Consider the following 21,013-nt stretch of genomic DNA (forward strand, 5'->3'; position numbering starts at 1 on the left):
CAGCCAAATGCGTCGCAGGGTGTGACAGGGACAGAGGGCCCTGGGCTGGTAGCCGCACCAGAAGCCCAGCTCTGCCACTGAGTGGCCGGGCGCCTCCGGAGCCTGACTGCTCACCTGCAGTAACCAGGGGTCGGGCGGGCCCCATTACCTCTGGACCCTGAATCTTTGACACCCAGGACACTTGCCGCCTCCCGCCCTCCTGCCACCGTCCTCACGTACCCAGAGCGATGAGGCCGAAGAGCAGCCCCAGGAGCAGCAGCCAGGTGAGCAGCAGGCCCAGCAGCCACTTCCACCAGCTGCAGCAGGAGCCACAGGGGCACCAGGCCGGCGCCGCCCCCCACGGGCCGCTGCCCCCTCCACCGCCTCCACCGCCCCCACGGTGATTGTAGCCGTGAATGTCTGTGGAAGACAAAGGAGGGATAAGGGGAATGCAGTAGGCTCCTGCCCTCTTCCCTCCAACTTCTCGGTTGGTGGCTTCCTGGGGGCCTGAGGGAATGCTAGTCAGGGCTGGCAGCCCCTCAGCAGACAAGGCTGGCTCCTGGAACACACACAGGGCCCCAGCTGGGGAAGAGCCATGTCTGACCAGCCTGGGCCAGATGTGTATGAACGAGAGGGGGTCCCTTCACCTGTTTCCTTTCTTATAAAATGGGGTTAAAAGATGTCTCACTTCTTAGGATGGTTGCTGATGAAAGGAGGTAAGGAAGGCATGGGAGTGAGCAGAGGATGCAGCACGAGGTACCACGCTTAACATCCTGATGATGAGAACGTTGATTTTGCTACAACCTCCTTCCTGCATTTCGTTATGGCCAAACCCAAAGCGTTCCCATCTCGCTCCACACCTCCCTTCCCTCTGCTCCCCTGTAATCCCCACAGTGCCTGAAATTACACTCAGAACTTAAGGGGTGCCTGGGAATCTGCTGCTGCTTGTTTTTTTTTTAGCGAAAAGGGTTTTTGGTGTCTAAAACGGGCTGATAACCCTTGATCTGCTTCTCGCACGACTGTGTAAACAAGCGAGGAGAGTCGAAGGGGCTGGAGAGTGGCATCTAGAAGCCCAGGTAGGGGGTTCTGTAAAATACAGAAGTGGCTCCTCTGTGTTGGGAGACCCTGGACCCTAGACCCTTCTGCAGCCCTGCCCTGGCCCCCTGCCAGCCCCCTCTGCTGCCCTCCACCCTGCTTCCTCAGGCCTTCAGGGAAACATTTTCGAGGTGCAGGGCTCATGTGTGCCCTGGCTCCAGGAGAGGGGGCAGTCATCTGTTCCGTTCATTGCAACCAGCCCTGTCAGCTCCCGTCACTGCAGGACCTGCTGTGCTATCTACCTGCGGAGGCGACCTTGCCCTTTGTGGACACAGTCTTCACATCCCCTGGAAAGCAAACACGAAGAACATAGGTTTTGACCTGAGCTTTAAAATTTTTGTTAATATTTATTCATTTTTGAGAGACATAGAGAGAGCACAAGCAGGGGAGGGCAGAGAGAGAGGGAGACACAGGATCCGAAGCACGCCCCAGGCTCTGAGCTGTCAGCACAGAACCCGATGCGAGGCTTGAACCCATGAAGCGTGAGATCATGACCTGGGCCAAAGTTGGATGCTTAACCAACTGAGCCACCCTGGCGCCCCTGACCTGAGCTTTTAAACTGCAAGAACCCACAGGACAGTCTGTGAGTTGACTTTGGGCAGAATTTGAGGTACATGTGCCATCCAAGCACCTTGAACAGCACCGAACGGGAACACTCATGAACTTGGTCCTTGCTGATCTGATATTTGCAACCATTATATCGATGAAGACATGGCTGGGCAAGCAATTACCAGTGGGGAAAAAGCAGGGTCTTAACCCTCTTGTGACCTTAAACCTGTCAAGCTCAAGACATTTTTGGAGTTCCATGTTAAGGGTGGCATTTGCATTTAAATGATAAATATGTTTATGAGAAATGACTCTTGATTTCTTGGTTCAGGGACTTTGACTGCATTCCTCACCTGAGGTGGAAGGGCAGAGGGTTAGCTCATGAAGTCCCTGATGCTCTTTGACCACTGAGTGTTTGTGGGCACAAAAGGAATTCTCAGAAAACGGTTTACACCTTTCATTAGATTCTGTAAAGGGTCTTTTGGCTCCACAGCCCCACCTCCACCCCTAAAATGTAAGTCTTCAAAGTAAGCATTTCCTCAGAGTTGGGCCTGGGGAGGATAGTAAAGGATTTCATTTGCATTTTGAAAAGATGTTTTAGGACCTAACTTTTCAGGGAGGTCAGTAAAGGCAGAGAAATCAGTGATCTGGAGAGTCTAGAGGACCCAGAGCATGCGAAGAAATGCAGTCATCCAGGAGAGAATCCACATTTCGGGGAAGAAAAGAAATAAATGCAGCAAGTAATTGCAAAGCATTTTCTAGTAGTTCTAAAAATTATGGAACAGAGGGGGAAAACCCCCAATGTAGACGGTAGATGCACTGTGGGAAGGCTTCTGCTGTGCTAACATGCAAAGGAGACAGGTGCAGAGCCTGTGAAAACACAGCCTTCGACTCAGTGGGTCTAGGCCAGGGCCTGGAAGTCTACAGTTCTAACATGCTCGCAGGTGGTGCTGCTACCGCCCGTCTAGAGACTAAACTTTGAGTAGCCAGATCTCAGAAGATCAATAAATGACATACAGAGAGACTTTCAAGGTGAAGTGACCAGATTTCCTCCTACCATTAGCGTCTGAGATCACGCAGGTGTCAGCAGTGTAGGCAGCTTGCTTTTCTTTTTTCAAGGTGTCATCTGAAAAAGAAGCTGTGCACACAACCCATAATTACCTGGGATGTGCCATCCTCACTCCCCACCCTGCCCCAGAGCACCTCCTGCTTGGATACTCAGGTAGGAAGGGAGCTCAGCTTTTCGGAGTTCACCTCTCAGATCTGTGTTTGTGGGTTAGGAGACTTCCCATTGCCCAGAGACCACTCTGGGCATGTTTTGCCAGAATTGTCCTGAATGTTTATCTACAATCAAGGCAGACCTTGGGAACACCCTATTCAGGCAGGTAATTTTCATTGGAATGGGGCGACTCTGGTTTTCTTATTAAAATGTCTCTAACCACCTTGCTAGAACATTGGGTCTCCTGTACCCTCCGCCACTCTCCTGAAAACTGCATAGCTTGGGCTCCCTCGTACTTGCAGCGATGGTGGCCGGGGAGGCAGTAAAGACCTTCCCACTGTCCTTGGTCATGATCAGCAGTTCCATCTCCTTCTTGGCTGGTGTGTTGTCTTTCTCCAGGATCAGGAATTTACAGTCCTTGTGCAAGAGTTCATCATTCTGGACATTTGTAGTGGAGACTGGGGAGGAAAGGAGAAGGACAAGGAGGAGGGAAGAAATGACCAGAATGAGAAGAAGAAGGAGGAGGGGAGGGAAAGAGAGAGATCAGCGGCTATGTTTGAGGTTCTCCTGTTCTCGCTGACAGTGGTTACTAAAAAGCATCCTGAGGACCAAAGGCACCCTCCCCTGCCTTGCTAGGCCAGACCACCAGGAGTGGGTCAATGCTGGAAGCAGTGGGCAGTTGGCCTATGGTGCTCTCTCCTCACCTGGATGTTACAGGATCTTTAGCCAAAGGACCAAAGTCCCCTTGTCAGGCAGGCCCTTCTTTAACTGAGGTGATGGGTTCATTTCTATCCCTCAGTCTCAAGTGTTACCATCCTGGGGATGCTTTTCCTGACCAGTCGGTCTAACATGTACCCCCTGCCCCAGCTCTACCACCTCATCTATTTCTTCTGGCAGTATGATTTTTGGTCATTGTCGCTTGTCATTTGTCTACTTGTCTATCTGCCTCCTCTCCTGCTGGAATGGTCAGCCCACTGAGGGCAAGAGACTAGTCTGCCCTGTTTGCATCCATACTCTGAGCACTGAGAACAGAATCTGACTCATACAAAGCAGGTGCTCAGTAAATCTTTTCTGAACCAATGAATTATTGGATGGAAGGGAACAACAGAATAAAATCACAGCAATGGAGGAAATAACCCACTGGGTGAGGAGAGACCAAGTTGATAAAGATCCTATTGAAAGTATATCTGGTGGGGAGCACCTGGCTGCCTCAGTCAATAGAGCATGTGACTACTGACCTCAGGGTCATGAGTTCAAGCCCCATGCTAGGCACAGAGCCTACTTAAAATTTTTTTAAAAAAGTGTGTGTGGTAGGGTGGCAGCTTCTGAAAGGCTCCCTGGTTCTTGTGATAGGTGACACGTAACAGGAGCAGGCCAGGGCTGCAGAGCACAGTGGTGACTGGGGTATAAACACCTGACCCTAGACAGGTGTGGAGGGTGGACCTCCCTGCCCCACCCCTTGGACAGGAAGGCCATGGTAATGTCAGAGGCACACTTATCTCTGTTCTGTCATGGGAGCCAAGAGGCCTTGAGGGTGAGTCATATTTGCAGACCTCATACCACCAATGGGTTATACCTCCCCCTCCCACACACCATGTGTCACTGTGGAGCACTGTCTCCTGACACAAGGCTGCCATCGGCAGCTAGTGGTAGCACTCACCGGCAGAGGTGGACACGCCAGCGCTCACAACGGCAGGGCTCTGGGGCAGGTTTTTCTTCACACCATATGCTACAAGAAAGGAACCACTGAGTCAGCAGGGCCAGTGCCAGCGGGGGGGGGGGGGGGCGCGGGGCGGGCGCAGCTCCACAAAGCCTAGAATCAGCCTGACCACTCCCAGCAGACAAGCAGCCTCTCCAGGTGAGAGGAAGAGCTTAGTGATGACTGAATACAATGAATAACAAGAATGAAGGCAACGGTCTCCAGCCACAGGGGTGGCAATGAATTCAGATGACACTTTTTTGGTCTAATCCTCATTCTTTTTAGGACTGTTCCAAAATCCCACCTCCTCCATTAAGTTCTCCTAGGACTCCTTCCCTTTGAAAGTCCTAACACCTGCTCTGCACAACAGGATTCGTGTTGTCTTATAGACGCCCACTTGCTTCACGTGCATTAGACTTTCTCCTCCAAATAAACCGTAAACAAGACGAGGGCAAAGTCTCAGGTTCACCCCTCTTCTCTTCCCCTTCTCGGGGTTTGCACAGGATACACCATAAAATCAACTAGATGATCAATGTACAGTGACAGGGGACTATCGGGAACAGCACTGAGACACAGGGATATAGAGATGACACTTCAGAGCATGGGCTCCTTTGTGGTTTCCCTCATGTCCAAGCCAGCAAATGATTGAAGCTGGCATCTCTAGGTTGGGAGGCGGGGGCTGTTGCTTTGTTGGGAAAGGTTGATTGATTGTTAGGGACATTTTGGTCCCTCTAATTCAGTTGTTGGAAAGGGATATTTTGAGTTACAGCTGCAACGAGGCATTACTTCCCAGACCCTAAGCTCCAAACCTTGGCTACAGACCTGTGGAGGTGGTGGCCGCGCCATGGGACAGGGTGGACGAGCTGGGGGCCAAGTTGTTCTGCACGCCAAACACTGTGAAAAGAAGGGAGAGCTGGTAAGCGCAGGTAGAGAGGGGGGGCCCCTTAACTTGAGGCAGCTCCTGGAGCCCCCCAAACCACCTCCATGATGAAGATCTTTGCACAGGACGGAGACTCCCCAGATTTCTCAGTTCTCACATTCCCAGTGACACGATGAGCTCTTTATGCCCCACCCCCCACTATTGGCCAAAAGCTACCAGCAGTTCCATATACTGGGTAGTATATATTAGGGCCACATAGCTGAATAACGGTAATCTGCAGGGGGTCTGACAGGTGTCACTGTATTTAAAAATATCCCAGGGGTGGGGAGCTCAGCATTGGGCTCTGTACTGACAGGGCGGAGCCTGCTTGGGATTCTCTTTCTCCCTCTCTCTCTGCCCCTCCCCTGCTCATGCTCTTTCAAAAAATAAATAAAACATTAAAAAAAATGGTCATATGTTTACAATGGAAGCCAAGCAGTGACAATGAGCCCCCAAGGAACTACAGTGTTTATAAAAAGATCTAAAGTAAGATCCTTCTGGAGTGCCTGGGTGACTCAGTTAGGTGTTCAACTCTTGATTTTGGCTCAGGTCATGATCCCAGGGTTGTGGGAGCGAGCCCCATGTTGGGCTCCACGCCAACAGTGGGGAGCCTGCTTGGGATTCTTTCTCTTTTCTCTCTCTGCCCCTCCTCTGCTCTCTCTGCCTCTCTCTCAAGATAAAATAATCATTAAAAAAAAAATAAAGATCCTTTTAACATAACAGTACTTTCCGCCTGAAAATGTCCAGAGTGCCGACTTAAGACTTAACCTCTTTACTTCCATTTCTCCACAGCTCGAAGAAAAGAGACCAGCACAGAAGACAAAGGTAGGTGACACCTCTGGCCCCTCCCTTAGGCCTTGCCCTTTGGGGGCTGAGCTCCACCTAGGACTGAGGGCAGGCACCCCTTGGGCCCTGCTTCTGCATCCTATGTGCAATGAGGAAAGTCATCACGTTCACAGGCAGAAAGGACATCTTCGGTGGAAATCATTCGGTTTTCCTCAGCAGTAGGAAGCATCACTAACTTTTTAAGCAAGCATTCTGAAAAAGGTGACGCAAGCTGGTGAGCACTGACCTGAGGAGCAGGAGCTGACCCCGGGTTGCAGTGTGGGAGCACAGGACGCCATGTTGTTTGGGACTCCGAAGACTGCAGGGGAGGAGGAGGAGGAGGAAGGCTGGTGAGAGGGACATCCAGAGCAGGGGAAACCATAGAGGCACCAGAAGAAGTGCCAGGGTTAAATTTTTCTATTTTGTTAAATTTATGGTTTTAGGAAAATCTTGGGCCTTGCAGCTGAGAATCAAATTGTCTGTGTGTTCCTTGAGTCATAGCCAAGGAATGGCCATAGGGTGGTCAGGCCTTGAGTGGACCCTGGGTCACCATTTTGCAGAAAAGGCATTTGAAACCCAGAGAAGTTAATCAACTTTCTCAAGGTCACAGTTAATCCATGTGGAGTGAAACTAGGTTCCTTATACACATTTTCATGTTTTTTCCCATTACATTTTTTTTTGATACACTGTGCTATATAGTCCTTTTTATAGGGTACCCACCAAAACAAACACCTTAGAGACTGAATTGAGCTGGGGTTTCAGTGGGAAAATCTTGGGATGCTAGGCTACAGAAGACCCTAGAGGAAGCCTCATGGAAGGTAAACATCAGAGGGGTTGTTCAGTTCCAGGTAAAGGTGCAAAGGATTCAGGGGTGGGAGGGGAAGTGCACTCTACCACATACCTGATCCTGCAGAATAGGCATTGGTGTTGAGGAGGGATGAGCTCTGGGTGGTCACATTGTTGTGATAGGTCCCCATGGAGGACCCTGCCGGCAAGGTGGAAGACCACATGTGGGAGGGAAGGTTGGCATCCAAGATGGTTGTATCATAGGTGCCAGACACTGGAAACAGGTACACCCACACCCCAGTGAGAGACAAATCAGCGCCAAGTCAGATCAGTTTGCCAGCACATTCTTGGGGTTAGCCCTGAAGGTCCCATGTCCCAGGACCTCCCTCAGTCCAGGGAAATTGGTCAGCCCACTTTCATCCCAAACTTTGGAGCTGGTGAAATCTTGATCACTTGTATTAATAGACACATAAAAAGATGCTCAACATCACTCATCATCAGGGAAATACAAATCAAAACTATAATGAGATACCACTGCACACCCATCAGAATGGCTAAAATTAACAACACAGGAAACAAAAGGTGTTGCTGAGGATGTGGAGAAAGGGGAACCTTCTTGCACTGTTGGTGGGAATGTGAACTGGTGCAACTACTCTGGAAAAAAGTGTGGAGGTTCCTCACAAAGTTGAAAATAGAACTACCCTCCAATCCAGCAATTGCACTACTAGGTATTTACCCAAAGAATGCAAAAATACTAATTCAAAGGGATACATGCCCCTTGATGTTTATAGCACCATTATCTATGACAGCCAAATTATGGAAGCAGCCCAAGTGTCCATCAGTTGATGGGTGGATAAAGAAGTGGTGTATATATACACGAAAGAATATTACTCAGCCATAAAAAAATTAAATCTTGCCATTTGCAACAACATTTTTGCTAAGTGAAATAAGTTGGTCAGAGGAAGAAAAATACCATATGATTCCACTCATCTATGGAAGTTAAGGAACAAAATTGATGAACATATGGGGTGGGTGGAGAGGGAAACAAACCATAAGGGATTCTTAGCGATAGAGATCAAACTGCGGGTTGATGAAGGCAGATGGGTGGAGGATGGGCTAGACAGGCATGGCAATTAAGGAGGGCACTTGTGAGAGCACTGGGTGTTGTATGTAAGTGACGGATCACTGAAATCTACTCCTGAAACCAATATCACACTGTATGTTAACTAACTCGAACTTAAATAAGAATTTGAAGAGAAAAAAAATTCTTGCTGGCTCTTGGTGAAATTTGAAGTAGGTCAGTTTTGCTCTGGGGTCTGCCCATTTTTCCAAGATCCCCTCCCCACCTCCCGGTGTGCTGTCCCCACCACTGGGGACATCATCTGTGGCCGATTCCACCACCGATGCCAGGGAGCCTCAGATCCCATCAGAATTCCAGGCACGAGGCAGTGCGGAGAGCAAAGCCCCCGGTCTGAGGCCGTCCCGCACAGAGGGCAGCCTTCTCTGGTTAAACGTTCCTTAAACCTTCCTATGTGCCAACAAGCCCCAAGGGGCACTCTGCCCCCAAGAGGGGGCTTTGGTGTATCTTCAAATCTGAACCCAATTCTGCGTCTTTGCTAGAAAGGGGGAACTAGCCATGCAGGTCATAAAACCTGCCCTGAGGTTTGGTTTTATTTTTAAAAATAAGAGAAATATCACAATCTCAAGGTTTTTTTTTTTCCCCAGGAGTAAAGGACAGAATGCTTCACATCATAGCAGAATGGGCACTCTCCTCCTCTTCCTCCAAGGATCTGCTTATTCATCTTTTTGCCTCCCAAAGAAGCTGCCTTGCACTTGGTAGGCATGTGATCTAGGAGTGCTCAACCACATTCATTCTATGTGACTACGACCTCCTGGTTATGTTTGACTTCTCCCAGAGACCATCACCTCCACGAGTGGCCGTCTCTCTCCTATTCCTTGTTTCTCCTCAGTGCCTGCTACTTAGCAGAGAGGACGCACATAATAAACATTCCCTGAATGAAAATACAGTTGTCCCCAGTAGTCTTCATTCAGGGAACCTGGCCAGCACATTCCCAAGAGATGTCAAGAATGTCCTGGGAGAGAATTTCTAGGATTGAGAGCCCAACTACACACTCGTGGGATGGCGGACCAGACAGGTGCAGCCCACATGCTCACACAGCACGAAGAGCAGATGCTCAGTGAAGAGACTCTGCCAAGTCTCTTCCATGACCTGGGAGGCCTGCTGGGGCCAGCTGAATTCCAGGCCACCTCATTCCCTTCCCTCCATGGAAGCCAGAGCCATGGGGCTTACCTGACTGCGAGCTTGCTGTCACCGTTTTAGTCTCTACCGTGCCTTTCTTGGGGATGGGAAGTGTATTGGAGGAATTTCGTGTGGGGCTCACGCTTGCTGATCGGCTCCCCTTGAGCAAACGCTTAACATCATCCAATTCCGTCCCTGTAAAATAATCCCCCAATTTCCCATTAGGCTCAGGATTCTTCCTGAGTCCAGCTACAATGGGAAGAACATAGACAGCATTCTGAATGAGGTAGGGAAATGACTTCAGCTTCACACTCTGGGACATTTTTGGTCAGCCTTGTAATTTCTGTATTTTGTCGATTAATAGCACTTATCAACCTGGCACTTTGTAGTATTAATGGCCTCATAAATATATGGCCTCCACAGGGAGATTCTTGGTAAGTACTTCCTGATTAGACCTCATCAGACAGTGCAGGGATAATTCTGTGGCTGTTAAGGCCCAGTCATTCTAGTTTAGGGGTCCAGGGGATTTATACCCAGGACAGTGAAAGAACCAGATCCCTTGAAACAAATGGTTTAACAGTGGTCTCATCATCCCCGCCCCCCACCTGCCAGGAAATGTTAAATATCAGATCCCCGACCTTGTATGCTCTGGAGTGTCAAAAGGATTTTGTGGCTCATAACCCTTAAACATTATGCTGCTTTTGTTTGAGTTCAGCGTCCATTTGGCCACTATTATTTGTAGCTAGGTCACCTAGAGGTGCTAGCTCCCTGTGCCTCCCAACATGGCAAATAGGAGACAAGGGAGGCATCATAGGAGGGCAGCATGTAAGAGTCAGACAGGTCTGGGGGCACGTGGGTGGCTCAGTTAAGTGTCCGACTTCAGCTCAGGTCATGATCTTGTGGCTTGTGGGTTCGAGCCCCTCATTGGGCTCTATGCTGACTGCTAGCTTAGAGCCTAGAGCCTGTCTTCAGATTCTGTGTCTCCTTCTCTCTCTGACCCTCCCCTGCTCATGTTCTGTTTCTCTCTCAAAAATAAAAAACATTTAAAAAAAAAAAAAAAAAAGAGAGAGACAGAGGTCTGCAGACAACATGTCCTGGAGGACTGCCCAGGGCACCCCCTTCCATGAAAGCTCCAAGCCCCTCCAAACACAGAGGGACTCTGGTGAGAGAGCCTGAGATGGCCTCAGATCCGATGGCACAAGGCCCTGAGCTCTTGGGGCCAGCCCCAATCTCTCATTCCTGGGCCAAACGACCTGGCTTTCTCCTCCGACTTTTTGTACTTGGCTCTCACCCTATTGGTTGGGCTCTTTTCAAAATGTCAAATAACCTCTGACAAGAACAACAGGGAGTTGAACATAGCCAACAGAGACTAGGGAATCCCTGACATTTGAAATAAAGTTCGAATTCTCATACTGGACTTGCTTCAAACTCTTCTCCAATCTTAAGTATTCTTTCAGGTCCCTTCCTACTCCTTTGCCTTTGGCCACACTGAACATTCCTCCAGTGTGTGAGTGTATGTTCCTCAAATGTTTCATGTCAGCTGATCCCACAGAGCCTAAATGACCCACCCTTCAGTCTCCCTTCAAGGGACACAACCCCAGGAAGCCTTCTTTGAGTCCCGGTTCCTTCAGCTCCCGAAGATGTCATGGTTCATTGGTTTACAATCTTCGTATTAGCAGCAAGGAATGGGACTTACTCAGCTCCTGACCCCCCTCACCAAGGGTCCTTCTCACAGAAGGCCCTTCAAGACATTTTATGATTGAACACACACACACACACACATGCACACACACACGCTGGTGACCCTGGATTCCTGGATCCTTCATTTTCAGACAGACAGTGACCACTTACATCGGGTAGATGGGGATGCACTCTGTAGTCGAACTCGGATTTCACTCTCTGTCAAGGGAAGAGATAGGGGGTGAATGAAAGATTTTGGATCACAGTGCCTGACCCTGAGCTCTGAGCAACAGAAAAAATGCTGGGCTGTGTCCTGGGAACAAGAGGCCTACCTGTGCCCAGAATGAGTGCTATGTACAAGAGAGGTCCTCTCCCACATCCCAACCTGACCACTGTACCCCCCCAGCACCTGGAGACACCTCGGTGAAATCGCAGGCTGAGCCGCTGGCTCCAACACCATCAGCCTTGACCAACCTCCTTCCCAGTGCCTGTTTCCCAACTGCCTGAACCAGGCTGCTCTCCTGCATCCTGGATCTCTGAGTCATGAGAGACTTCTAAAACTGATACTGTTTACTTAGCCACTTTGGCCTCCTCTGTGCAGGTAATGCTTTCACATTATTAGTTAGCTTCAGGTGGGCCATTGACATCTTGCAACTATTAGCCTAAAGTTGTAGTTGGTAAGCTCCTAAATTTCGAGTTACTGATGCAAAAAGGCACCTGTGAAATCTAGACTGATCGGTGAGAGCTACCGCAGCCCCTGAGATCTGCCTTCAGCATGGCCCTGACACGCCACTCCTCCTCACCCTCGCCAGCTTCGTCCAGGGCAGCTTTCCCCATGACCACACTTCCCTCCTAGAGCCTTATCCATGGGCAGACGTGGAGAGTGCAAAACTCTGTGCCTTGGAATAGTTTGAAAAAGAAGGGCTTTTGCTCATTTCTCGATGCATAAAGGTAATTACCACAGCTCTAGTTAGTCAGCCAGGAGACTACAGGTGAAACCAGGTGTGGGGCCAGCATCTTCAGCTAATCTACACAAGATAAACTGCTCCCCCACTAGCTACCATGTGATTTTAGCATTGCTTCCATGTGCATGTTAAGTCACCACCAGACTCTACCCTTCCCATCCTGAGGGGACCGGCAAATGATACCAGGATGCTGTTAGCTCTTTGAACGCAGAAACCACGTCTTATTTACTCTTCTCCCCTTCTTACAGTTTCTGGCTCAAGGCTGGATGCACATGTTAGATGCTCAGAAAAAAAACTTGATGTAGAAGTGAAATGAACCCAGCAAGAGAGCTCACCTCGTGTTTGGCTCCTTCCTCTGGTTGAAGAAGATGCTGAGAAACAAAGACAAGTAATCGTAGGCATATATAAGAGGTGGCATACTAAATAATTTTCACCTGGAAGTAGGTCTATTTGAGTGGGAGGTGGGGAAGAGATAGTTTTCATTGTGCATTTATATCCAGATAGGAGCCTTTCTCTATATTCCTACTAATGTGTTTTTGCAAAGGACTCCAAGCTGAGTATCCTGCCCTTCCCTGAGCTCAAGTCCTGTGCACCCCACTTCCTACTTGGTGCTCCCACCTGGAAGCTGAGCTGGCAGCTCTGTTTCAGGACGAAATGACTGAACACATCAGTCCGTGTGGAGGCCTTTACCTGGCTCTTCTACTTCAATCACTGGCCCCACAGTGAACCCAACTACCTGGGGTCGATGGCAGATGCTTAATAAACGATGACCACAGAGCCAAAGGGCAGAGAAAGTTCTGCAAGGCTCCAATGCATTCAGGGTGATAGATAAATGAATGTTAGATTAGCTCTCACTTAGAGTATTAACTGAGGTAATCATTTGGAAGCAAGGTCGTTGGGGCTGGCTGTCTACTCTGATCAAACATATCCAAAAAACAGCCATATCTTTCCTTTAGCTTTTGTTGAGACTGCCTTCGACTTCCTTCTATAAGCAAATAAATAGAAGTATAATCACTGTACAATGTTCATATCAATTCATATGCACAGTGAGAACCCAAGACCACGGACAAAAACCTTATGGCCAAATGAAGATACAGTCTTGGGTTTCACTTGGCATAAAGTGTTTCCCTTTGCAGCCAGCCATGGTGGAGGTGCTGGGATGTTTGATGTTTGTGCATTCAAACCCCTGCTCCTCTTTGCTGGGAGGTCTCTGTGTGTCCTGTGGAAGGAAAAGTCCTGTAATTGTTGCTTGGCCTTAGGGACTTCTCTGTCCAGGCCTGAGCCTTGTGTGAGTAACTTGCCACTTCAGTAGTGTCGGGAGCAAAGGCGAATGCCAGCAAGTTAATGTGAAGGACAGTCACCTTAAGACGCTTCAGGGTAAGGGAGCAAGGGCTCAAACTCCTTTAGAAGAATCCATTTGACTCCCAGGCATTTCTCTGATGCCTCATTTGACCGTTTGTTTAGAAAGTAAGGAAAAGACATACCAAATTCCTTCCGAGGGTACTCCGGAGAAGAGTTGCCGCTGGAGCTCCCTGCAGGGTAAGAACACACTCAGCACACCCGGCCGCGTCCGCCCAGAGGACACACTCAGCACAGTTGGCCAGTCCACCCAGAGGACACTCAGCACACACATGGCCGGCCAGCCCAGAGCTGCCCAGGGGAGAAGGTGCGCTAGGCACCCTCCACTAAAACTCCCTGCCCAGGTGCCTCTGTTGCTGTGGATACAGGACACGCCTCCGGGCCTCAGCTGGGGCATTTCACTGTGACCACTGATCTACTTCAGGTGGTGAAGGGTTAGAACAAAGGAAAGCAGGACGTTTTCATTTTTTTGTTTTTACATCCTTGACTGAGTGTACCCTATACCAGTGTTGGTGCAGGTAACCTGTCCCTGGCCATATAAATATGCTGTCAGCATGAAGAGTGTCACTGACCTTGTGAGGGCAGGCCCAAATGTGGACCCTGTTATGAGGGTGCCAGCCCCCAGAAAGGCCTAACATCACAAAGCGCTGTGGTGTCCCCATGCCTCGCCTGGATTTTGGCCCCCACTCCCATCTCCACCATAACCCCTGGCAGCTCTGGGTCTTAACTCACATACTGGGGAATCCACACCCTCAATCCTACTTCTCCACCACCACCACCCATCTCCATTCACTATTAGAGCCACTTGCTGCATGGCTTGTCTGTTTCCCCCCAAACCTGCTTCTGCAGATGACCAGGCACGTCTCCCTCCCGCCTCTGAGCACTTCCGTGTCTTTGCCTGGTCCTGCTCTCCCTGGCCCCGCAGACGCTTCCTCCTCCTGTGTCCTCTGGCTCTTTGTTCCCTTTCATCCTAAATGTTATCTTTCTTTGTCCCTTTCTGCTTTCATGCTCCTTTCCTTGGCCAGTTCCTGAGTTTTCCATCTTCTACTAACTAACACCTCTTAATAAATGCCTACAAGCTGGGTATCCTGCCTGACTTCTCCCTGAGCTCAGGTCCTGCACGGCGCCCCCCTCCCCTCCTCTCCCTGCTCTGCAGCCCCGCTGGGCTGGGCGACAGCTCCAATTCAGGAAGCATCCTGAGCTCCTCAGCGTGGGGAACTCCACCTGGTTGCCCTCTTTAACTCGCAGGCACCACCGTGGACCACCTGCGCTTCAGTCTCAGCGGCACTGACTTTCTCCGCCCTCTCCTCTAGTACTTAACCGTTGTCAAACATCAATTGTCTCTGTAATACCTCTCCCCTGCTGTTCCTCTTTTCCTTTCCCAACGCCGCTGCCCAATTCCTAGCCAAGTTTTCCCTTTGACTGTGGAGCACCTTCTAACTTGTCACCACGTTCTGCCTCTTTCCTCCCCATTCTTCCTGCACATGGCTTCCAGAGTTCTAGTCTTGGACCTCAAAGATGATGGACTTTTCTACTCAAAAATCCCAGGGGCTTCTTACTGTGACAGAAGAGCACCCAAATGTCATAGGACAGCCCTGAATCGGAGCCCCTCCAACTCTCTTCACGTTGGCACCACCAGTGAGCCCTGCTTGCTGCCTGTGTGCAGCCCCTGCAGGCTGGAGCGACCACCTCTCCGCCAGCGTCACACAACACACACCATGAAGGCCCAGCTCAGATGCTACCTTCACAGAGAGGCTTCCCTGAAGACTCAGCTGGAAACCATCATCCCCTTCTACTTTACATCACAGTTTTTATTTATCATCTTAGCTTATCTAGGAGACTACAGGCAACTTGAAGACAAGGTCCACATCTAACTCATTTCAGTATCAGTGGGGAGAAGAATTTCCTCTACCCTTCAAGATCCTTCCAGCAAGAAGCAAACTGACATGAGACAGGTTAACAGGAGAAAAATCAAATTTAGCTTCTGAATCCACACAGACATGGAAATTCCAGAGACAGGCAACATGATGCTCAAATGAACTGAGAGGGGTAGGGGCTTGAGGATACAAAGGGGAAAAAGACCTTTAGCAGGAAGGTGAGAGGAGATGGTCGGAAAACAAAGATTGCTTTATTACGTAGGTAAGTTTCTTATGTAGAGGAGTTTCTATTAATAGCTCTCTTCTTGGTACAAGCAAGCACTTGAGGAGGAGGTACAAGGCTGAGTTCAGCTTTTCCTGAATCTACTGGGTTTTGATTGCTTTTAACTCAAAATACTGTTCATGGCAAAGTGGCCCATCTTGGGGCAGCCTGCCCTTGGCCCCTAGTGCGTCCACTAAAACATTCCACATGGCGTTAAACACATGGTAGATATGTGATAAAATTCTAAACGGAGGAATGAATGAGGGGGTGGGTAAATCAATGAACTCTCTAAGCATGAGTCTGTGAAAGAAATGAAAGAAGAGTGAAGAGAAAGGAGGTGGCAGAAACAGGGAAATGGGGGGGCCCATAATTCCATCCTCAGAGGACGAGGGAGGTTATCTGGGGAAGAGGGCAGCGTGGAGGGCAGTAAAATCTGTGGGACCCATACCTTCGTATGTTCCATGGCGGCTGATGTGAGTCTTCCTCTCAAACGTGGAGCCTGGTGAGTTGGGCAGCGTGGAGGCAGGGGAGTGAGCCCTCCTGTAACTGGAGGTGGAGGCATTGCCCCGTGTGCTTCCACCTGCAATCAGGCAAAGTGTAAACTCTCCCAGTGCTCCAACAGACAGGCATGTGGTCACACTGAGTACACTCAGGCTGCTCAGAATAAAGAAGGGCCCCATGGAAGCCCAGAGGACTTTTGGAGAGCATTGCTAGAAGGGTCCACCTTGGCATTCCAAAGGCCACTCAGAAATGGGAGATGTAATCGTTGCCACTGCCCTTCCCCAGCTGACCGTGGCAGGAAGGCACGGGGCCCCTCTGTGGATGTGGTTACACAGGGCAGCCAAGACGCTCTGGCAGGATTTTTCTCAAGACGTGGTATTTAATTGTAGCTCACTACTGGATGGACCAGAGTATAATCGGACTTGGAAGTGTTCCTTGACCACTCCTCTTGGTCAACCTAGCTATTTGTGTGTCTTTGGGTCTTCATTTTCACTGTCAGTCCAAGACTATTTAAATGGCTTCAGGGGTTAATATGTACTTGGTTTTTTGTTTTGTTTTGTTTTGCCTGGCTTTGTTTTGTTCAGTTTGACAGCTACCGTGAAAGAGTGTTTCACTGGGAACAATGGGCCTGTGTTGGATGCTTGCCCAGTGGAAACTCGGTGTGGGATTGTATGTCACTAGATTCCATAACAGAGTAATCCGGTCCTAAGTTTCTTTTGTTGTTGTTGTTAACTGAAATTGTAAACCCTCATCGTGCACACCCCTCCCTAAAAGAAATGGCTTCAAGAGAGTGACTCAGTGGGAAAACAGCCACCTCCCTATGAGGCATTCTTGATTACTGTTATTTACATTGGGGACTTAATGAAAATTGATCCCATTGTAAGTAGGCTTCGAATGTGGCTGATTTGAAAGTGTCACATTGGCTGGGACATGTGTCAGTTACATAGCAATTTGGGGCATTTGGAATGGATAACAAGCAGTTGTGACCATCCCTCTCTCCCTGTCCATCTGTTCTCCCCCAACCCTCCCCACCCAGGCACTTACTTGAGTTTATGTAGCCACTGCTGCCATGCGTCAAGCTGTGTTTCTCCAGACGACTCCCTCCACTAAGAGAGCCCGTTTTAGCATAGCCATTGCTGGTTCCCCCTTCTGCAGAAACAAGAAACAGGTGACGATTTATGGGTGGGGTCAGGCCAGGGGATCCCCTCCTCCTATGCTGCAGAGACCATCCCTGGCTTATCACCCATGACCCTCTTCTTTTGCAGTCCCTTTGCAGGTGCAAGCTGCCATACTATCGTTTGTTTTTGATAGAAGTGTCAAGAACAAATATTCCACCCAATTTAAAAGCAAAGTCTTCTGGGCGGAGCATAGCAAGTTGCTTATTAGGAAAATTTAAGTATTAGAAAAGGCAGCTGAGTGATGAAAAGTTCTGTGAGGCCAGGACATGGGCTGGACTTGCTTTTTTGAAACTGCCTGGTCAGTGCCACAGACATGCCAGCCACTAGACTCGCTGAAAGAGTGAGTGACAGCTCTGCGTTGCTGGTGTTCCATGTGACAGCCCATCGTACTCTGGCCTCTCGTCCCTATCCTCTGTGAGCGAGGCTTCCTGGGAAGCAGGGGCAGCTTTAGGGCTGCATCTCCATTACAGAATCCACTAAACCTGAAGCCCTCCTCAGGAAAAAAGTGGACTCCGAAGCCTGACTGGTGGGTAGTTCCCTCCTCCCACCCTGTGCTCAGGCTGGATAAGGTTTCTGACACCAGTGTCCAGATAAGGCAAATCTATACAGAGAGTAGACTTGTGGTTCTCAGGAGCTGGGGAGAGGGGAAGGAAGTGTCCTTTTGGGATGATGGAATCTTCTAAAATTAGATTGTTGCAATGCCTGCACAACTCTAAATATACTGAGAAAATTAACAAAAGGAAACACACTAAAGTGAATTGATGCTAAGAGGAGGCTGGAAGGGGGAACCATGCCACTTAATGCCAATTTCAGGAAGCACTGTCAATTACAGACCCCCCTGAAGAATTCTCAGAGGGAAAGAATCATCAATTACAGGTCCCAACTGGGAAGAAGTAGTTCCATCTCCTACAGGAAACCTGCTATGCCTGCAACTCAGCCAATAAGAAACCAACCATCACCCTGAACTCTTGCTTTTCTCCAGTGGACTTTCATTTAAAACAATACCTCCCAGCTTCTTCCTTCTTCTCCATAAAATAATGTTCCTTTCCTTTGTTTGTTGGACTTGCTTATGGTTCTGCCTTAGTTTGTTCTAGGTTGTGATTCTCAGTTATTCCCAAATAAACATACGTTGCTGGTAAAGTGGAAGTTTTATTTCTAATGTTAACAATACTAACAACCATTGAATTATATACTTCAAACTGGTGGGTTTGGTGGTACATAAATTAATGTCAATACAGCTGTTAAAAAAGAGATTTCAGATCTTTTGGATTTGCTCATCTGAAGAGTAGGTGCCTATGGAAAAGGTTACATGTGGAGTCCTTCATGCATGCATTACTGAGAAGAAAACTCTCGACAGTCACTTACTTGGTGGTAAGGATGTGAGTCTTGTAGTTACTGTTTCCGTGATAACTAGAAAAGACAATGAAAAGGTAAGATCTTATATAACGCACTGAATTTCCTGTATTTTGGCAAGGTCTAACAACTCTCATAGGCTCAGCATCTTATATTAGGTTCAACATAGATTTTTGTATACTTGTGCTTTAAGGTACGTGATCTGACCCATGGTATGTCAAAATACGTGCAATAACAATGAGGTTTAATGTACCTGGAAAATTAGTTTATATCTTTTTGGAACCAAAAGTAGTTACCCTCTGGTTTGAAGGATGACTTACCTCGGCATCTATGTCTCTCATTTAACAATGAGATCCAGTCCAGGCCTGGATTCACCTTTAAAGGAGGACCAGGGCCTCAAGTCACTCAGAAGTGTGTCAAGTCACACTCCATGTCTGCACTGCCCTTTCCATATGGTCACCCCATCCGGCTGGGGCCAATGCACCGTTCTGGATGATTTCACTGTGAAGTGGATAATTATTTTGTACTTCTTTATCAGTTGGGGGTGTCTCATGGTCATAATTCATTCTAAAATCTTCAGGGCCTTCCCTGAGTATAAGGAGGTGTATGTAGGAAGGTGGGGTCAGTAAGTCATACTTTGTGCTGGGTGAAATCGGGGACAGATGAACATCAAAGACAGACTTGAAAACTAGTCCCTTTGCATCCCCAAATTGAGTTTCTCTAGATTCCAAGTGATGGTGAGTCTATGGAGGTAACAAAAGCTTCCAGTATGTTTTTGTTTGTTTTTTGAGAGGAGAGAGAGAGAGTGAGAAGGGAGAGGCGCAGAGAGGGAGGGAGACAGAAAATCCCAAGCAGGCTCCATAGTGTCAGTGCAGAGCCACATGCAGGGCTTGAACTCAGGAGACCACGACCCCAGCAGAAATCAGGAGTCAGACGCTGAATCGACTGAGCCACTCAGGCGGCCCACCTTCCAGTATGTCTTAAACACCAGTTAGAAGACCTGTTGTCTTTCTGAATCTCCCCCCTGCAGCAACATGGGGAGGTAGGTGGATTCCTAGAACCAAAGCCACACCAATGTTGTTCACTGATGGTGATGGCACCGCCACCTCCCTCTGTGTGGGATATAAAGGAACACCGGTCTAGCTGAGGTCACTGGTCTTTAACAGCACACTTCTGGGGTGTGTTCCTGTGTGTACATGTGTGCACATGCCCGGGTATATATGTGTGTACGTGGCGTGCATGTGTGTGTGCATGTCGGGTAGAGGTGGTGAAAGGGGAAAAGCTGGAGGATTCTTTGTGCCAGTTTAAGCTGTCCTGCTGGCTAGTGCCCCATCCCACACCAGTCTTACTGCCCCCACCCCCTTCCTTCTTCACACTTGTATTTTCCTAATTGATTTCTTGTCCTAGCAGGAACTGCATTCCATGCATAACAGGAAATGGTTTTTTAGACTTGATGTGAATAATAGTCCTTGCACTTTCACTAAACCTCTCTTTATGTGTACCTTTGGGATTCTTGGACACATAAAAATAAATTATTTCTTAACCTGAAGTTCCAAGTCTGTGAAGCCAGAATATTTTTATTAGAGATATATGAAAGTCACAGGATAAATGAGAGAGTTAGAACTGTTTAGGGGACAGTTTAAAGGTCTCTGAATTTATCATTTGGGCAGTTTCACAAAAGAAATGTGTCTGTTTTCAATTTCAGTGTAGATTGCAACTGTGACACTGGTGTTACTCTAACTCTGTCCCTGCAGTAACTAGGATATTATTCTTTTGGATTTCTATTGCCCTGTATTCTAAATAAAGAAACGGTTAAATAACTTGTGGCAAATTCATTCAACAGAATATTATACAGCTATGGAAAATGCTAATTATGAAAACTGTATATCAAAATGGTAATTTTCATTTTTGAAAAAAAGCAGAACACAGATTATGTTGAAATAAAAATCAACAAAAGCCATCTTATGGTAAGGAATAGAGTCTACCTAGGAAACATTTTAAATGATACATTGACAAAAAAGCAAAAATAAAAACAAGAAAAACTAAAAATAAACAATTTAGAAATGATACAGAAGTTATGATGGAATTAGGAATGAGTTATTTATTCTTTCCAATTTTTTTATTACTTTCATAATGGCAATATATTGTGCTCTTACTTCTTTCGGTGACTTCGGTACCATCTCGCTTATTTTTCTTGGTTACATCCATACCATAACCACCTGCAGAAAAGCCAGAAACCATGATCAGCCATGACTCTGACCATCACTCTTAGGAAGCATAGGTCCCTAGTATGCGTGCTGAGAACTAAAAACACTTGATCCCTAGAATTCAAGGCATAATTCTTTCTTGTACATATTTTTTTTACAAGTCATTTCCACTTCTTGATTCAGTTGTAAGAAAGAATAATTTAATAGTTCCACTTTGGATCCTATTCTTTTGTGTGGAGAACTTATTTTTCAGGATCTCATGGACCAGGCTGTCCCCTGATGAGCATTAAAGGGATTACATGG

General features: G+C 48.1%; 1 protein-coding gene across 1 annotated transcript in view; it reads right to left on the reverse strand.

The window, feature by feature from the left end:
• COL17A1 (collagen type XVII alpha 1 chain) overlaps positions 1-21,013 on the reverse strand; it is an 87,783-nt gene that overhangs the window by 24,398 nt on the left and 42,372 nt on the right. Inside the window, exons 7-22 of the mRNA XM_029932525.1 lie at positions 20,660-20,722; positions 18,516-18,560; positions 17,017-17,121; positions 15,920-16,051; positions 13,458-13,505; positions 12,309-12,344; positions 11,180-11,227; positions 9,380-9,523; positions 7,184-7,342; positions 6,530-6,601; positions 5,361-5,432; positions 4,500-4,568; positions 3,136-3,297; positions 2,678-2,758; positions 1,317-1,361; positions 220-399 (exon numbers count right to left, since the gene is read on the reverse strand). Of these exons, the coding sequence (XP_029788385.1) occupies positions 220-399; positions 1,317-1,361; positions 2,678-2,758; positions 3,136-3,297; positions 4,500-4,568; positions 5,361-5,432; positions 6,530-6,601; positions 7,184-7,342; positions 9,380-9,523; positions 11,180-11,227; positions 12,309-12,344; positions 13,458-13,505; positions 15,920-16,051; positions 17,017-17,121; positions 18,516-18,560; positions 20,660-20,722 (1,461 nt within the window). The remainder of the gene's footprint in view (positions 1-219; positions 400-1,316; positions 1,362-2,677; positions 2,759-3,135; positions 3,298-4,499; positions 4,569-5,360; positions 5,433-6,529; positions 6,602-7,183; positions 7,343-9,379; positions 9,524-11,179; positions 11,228-12,308; positions 12,345-13,457; positions 13,506-15,919; positions 16,052-17,016; positions 17,122-18,515; positions 18,561-20,659; positions 20,723-21,013) is intronic.

The sequence above is a fragment of the Suricata suricatta genome, chromosome 2, assembly GCF_006229205.1.
Source record: "Suricata suricatta isolate VVHF042 chromosome 2, meerkat_22Aug2017_6uvM2_HiC, whole genome shotgun sequence".
Lineage (NCBI taxonomy): Eukaryota > Metazoa > Chordata > Mammalia > Carnivora > Herpestidae > Suricata > Suricata suricatta.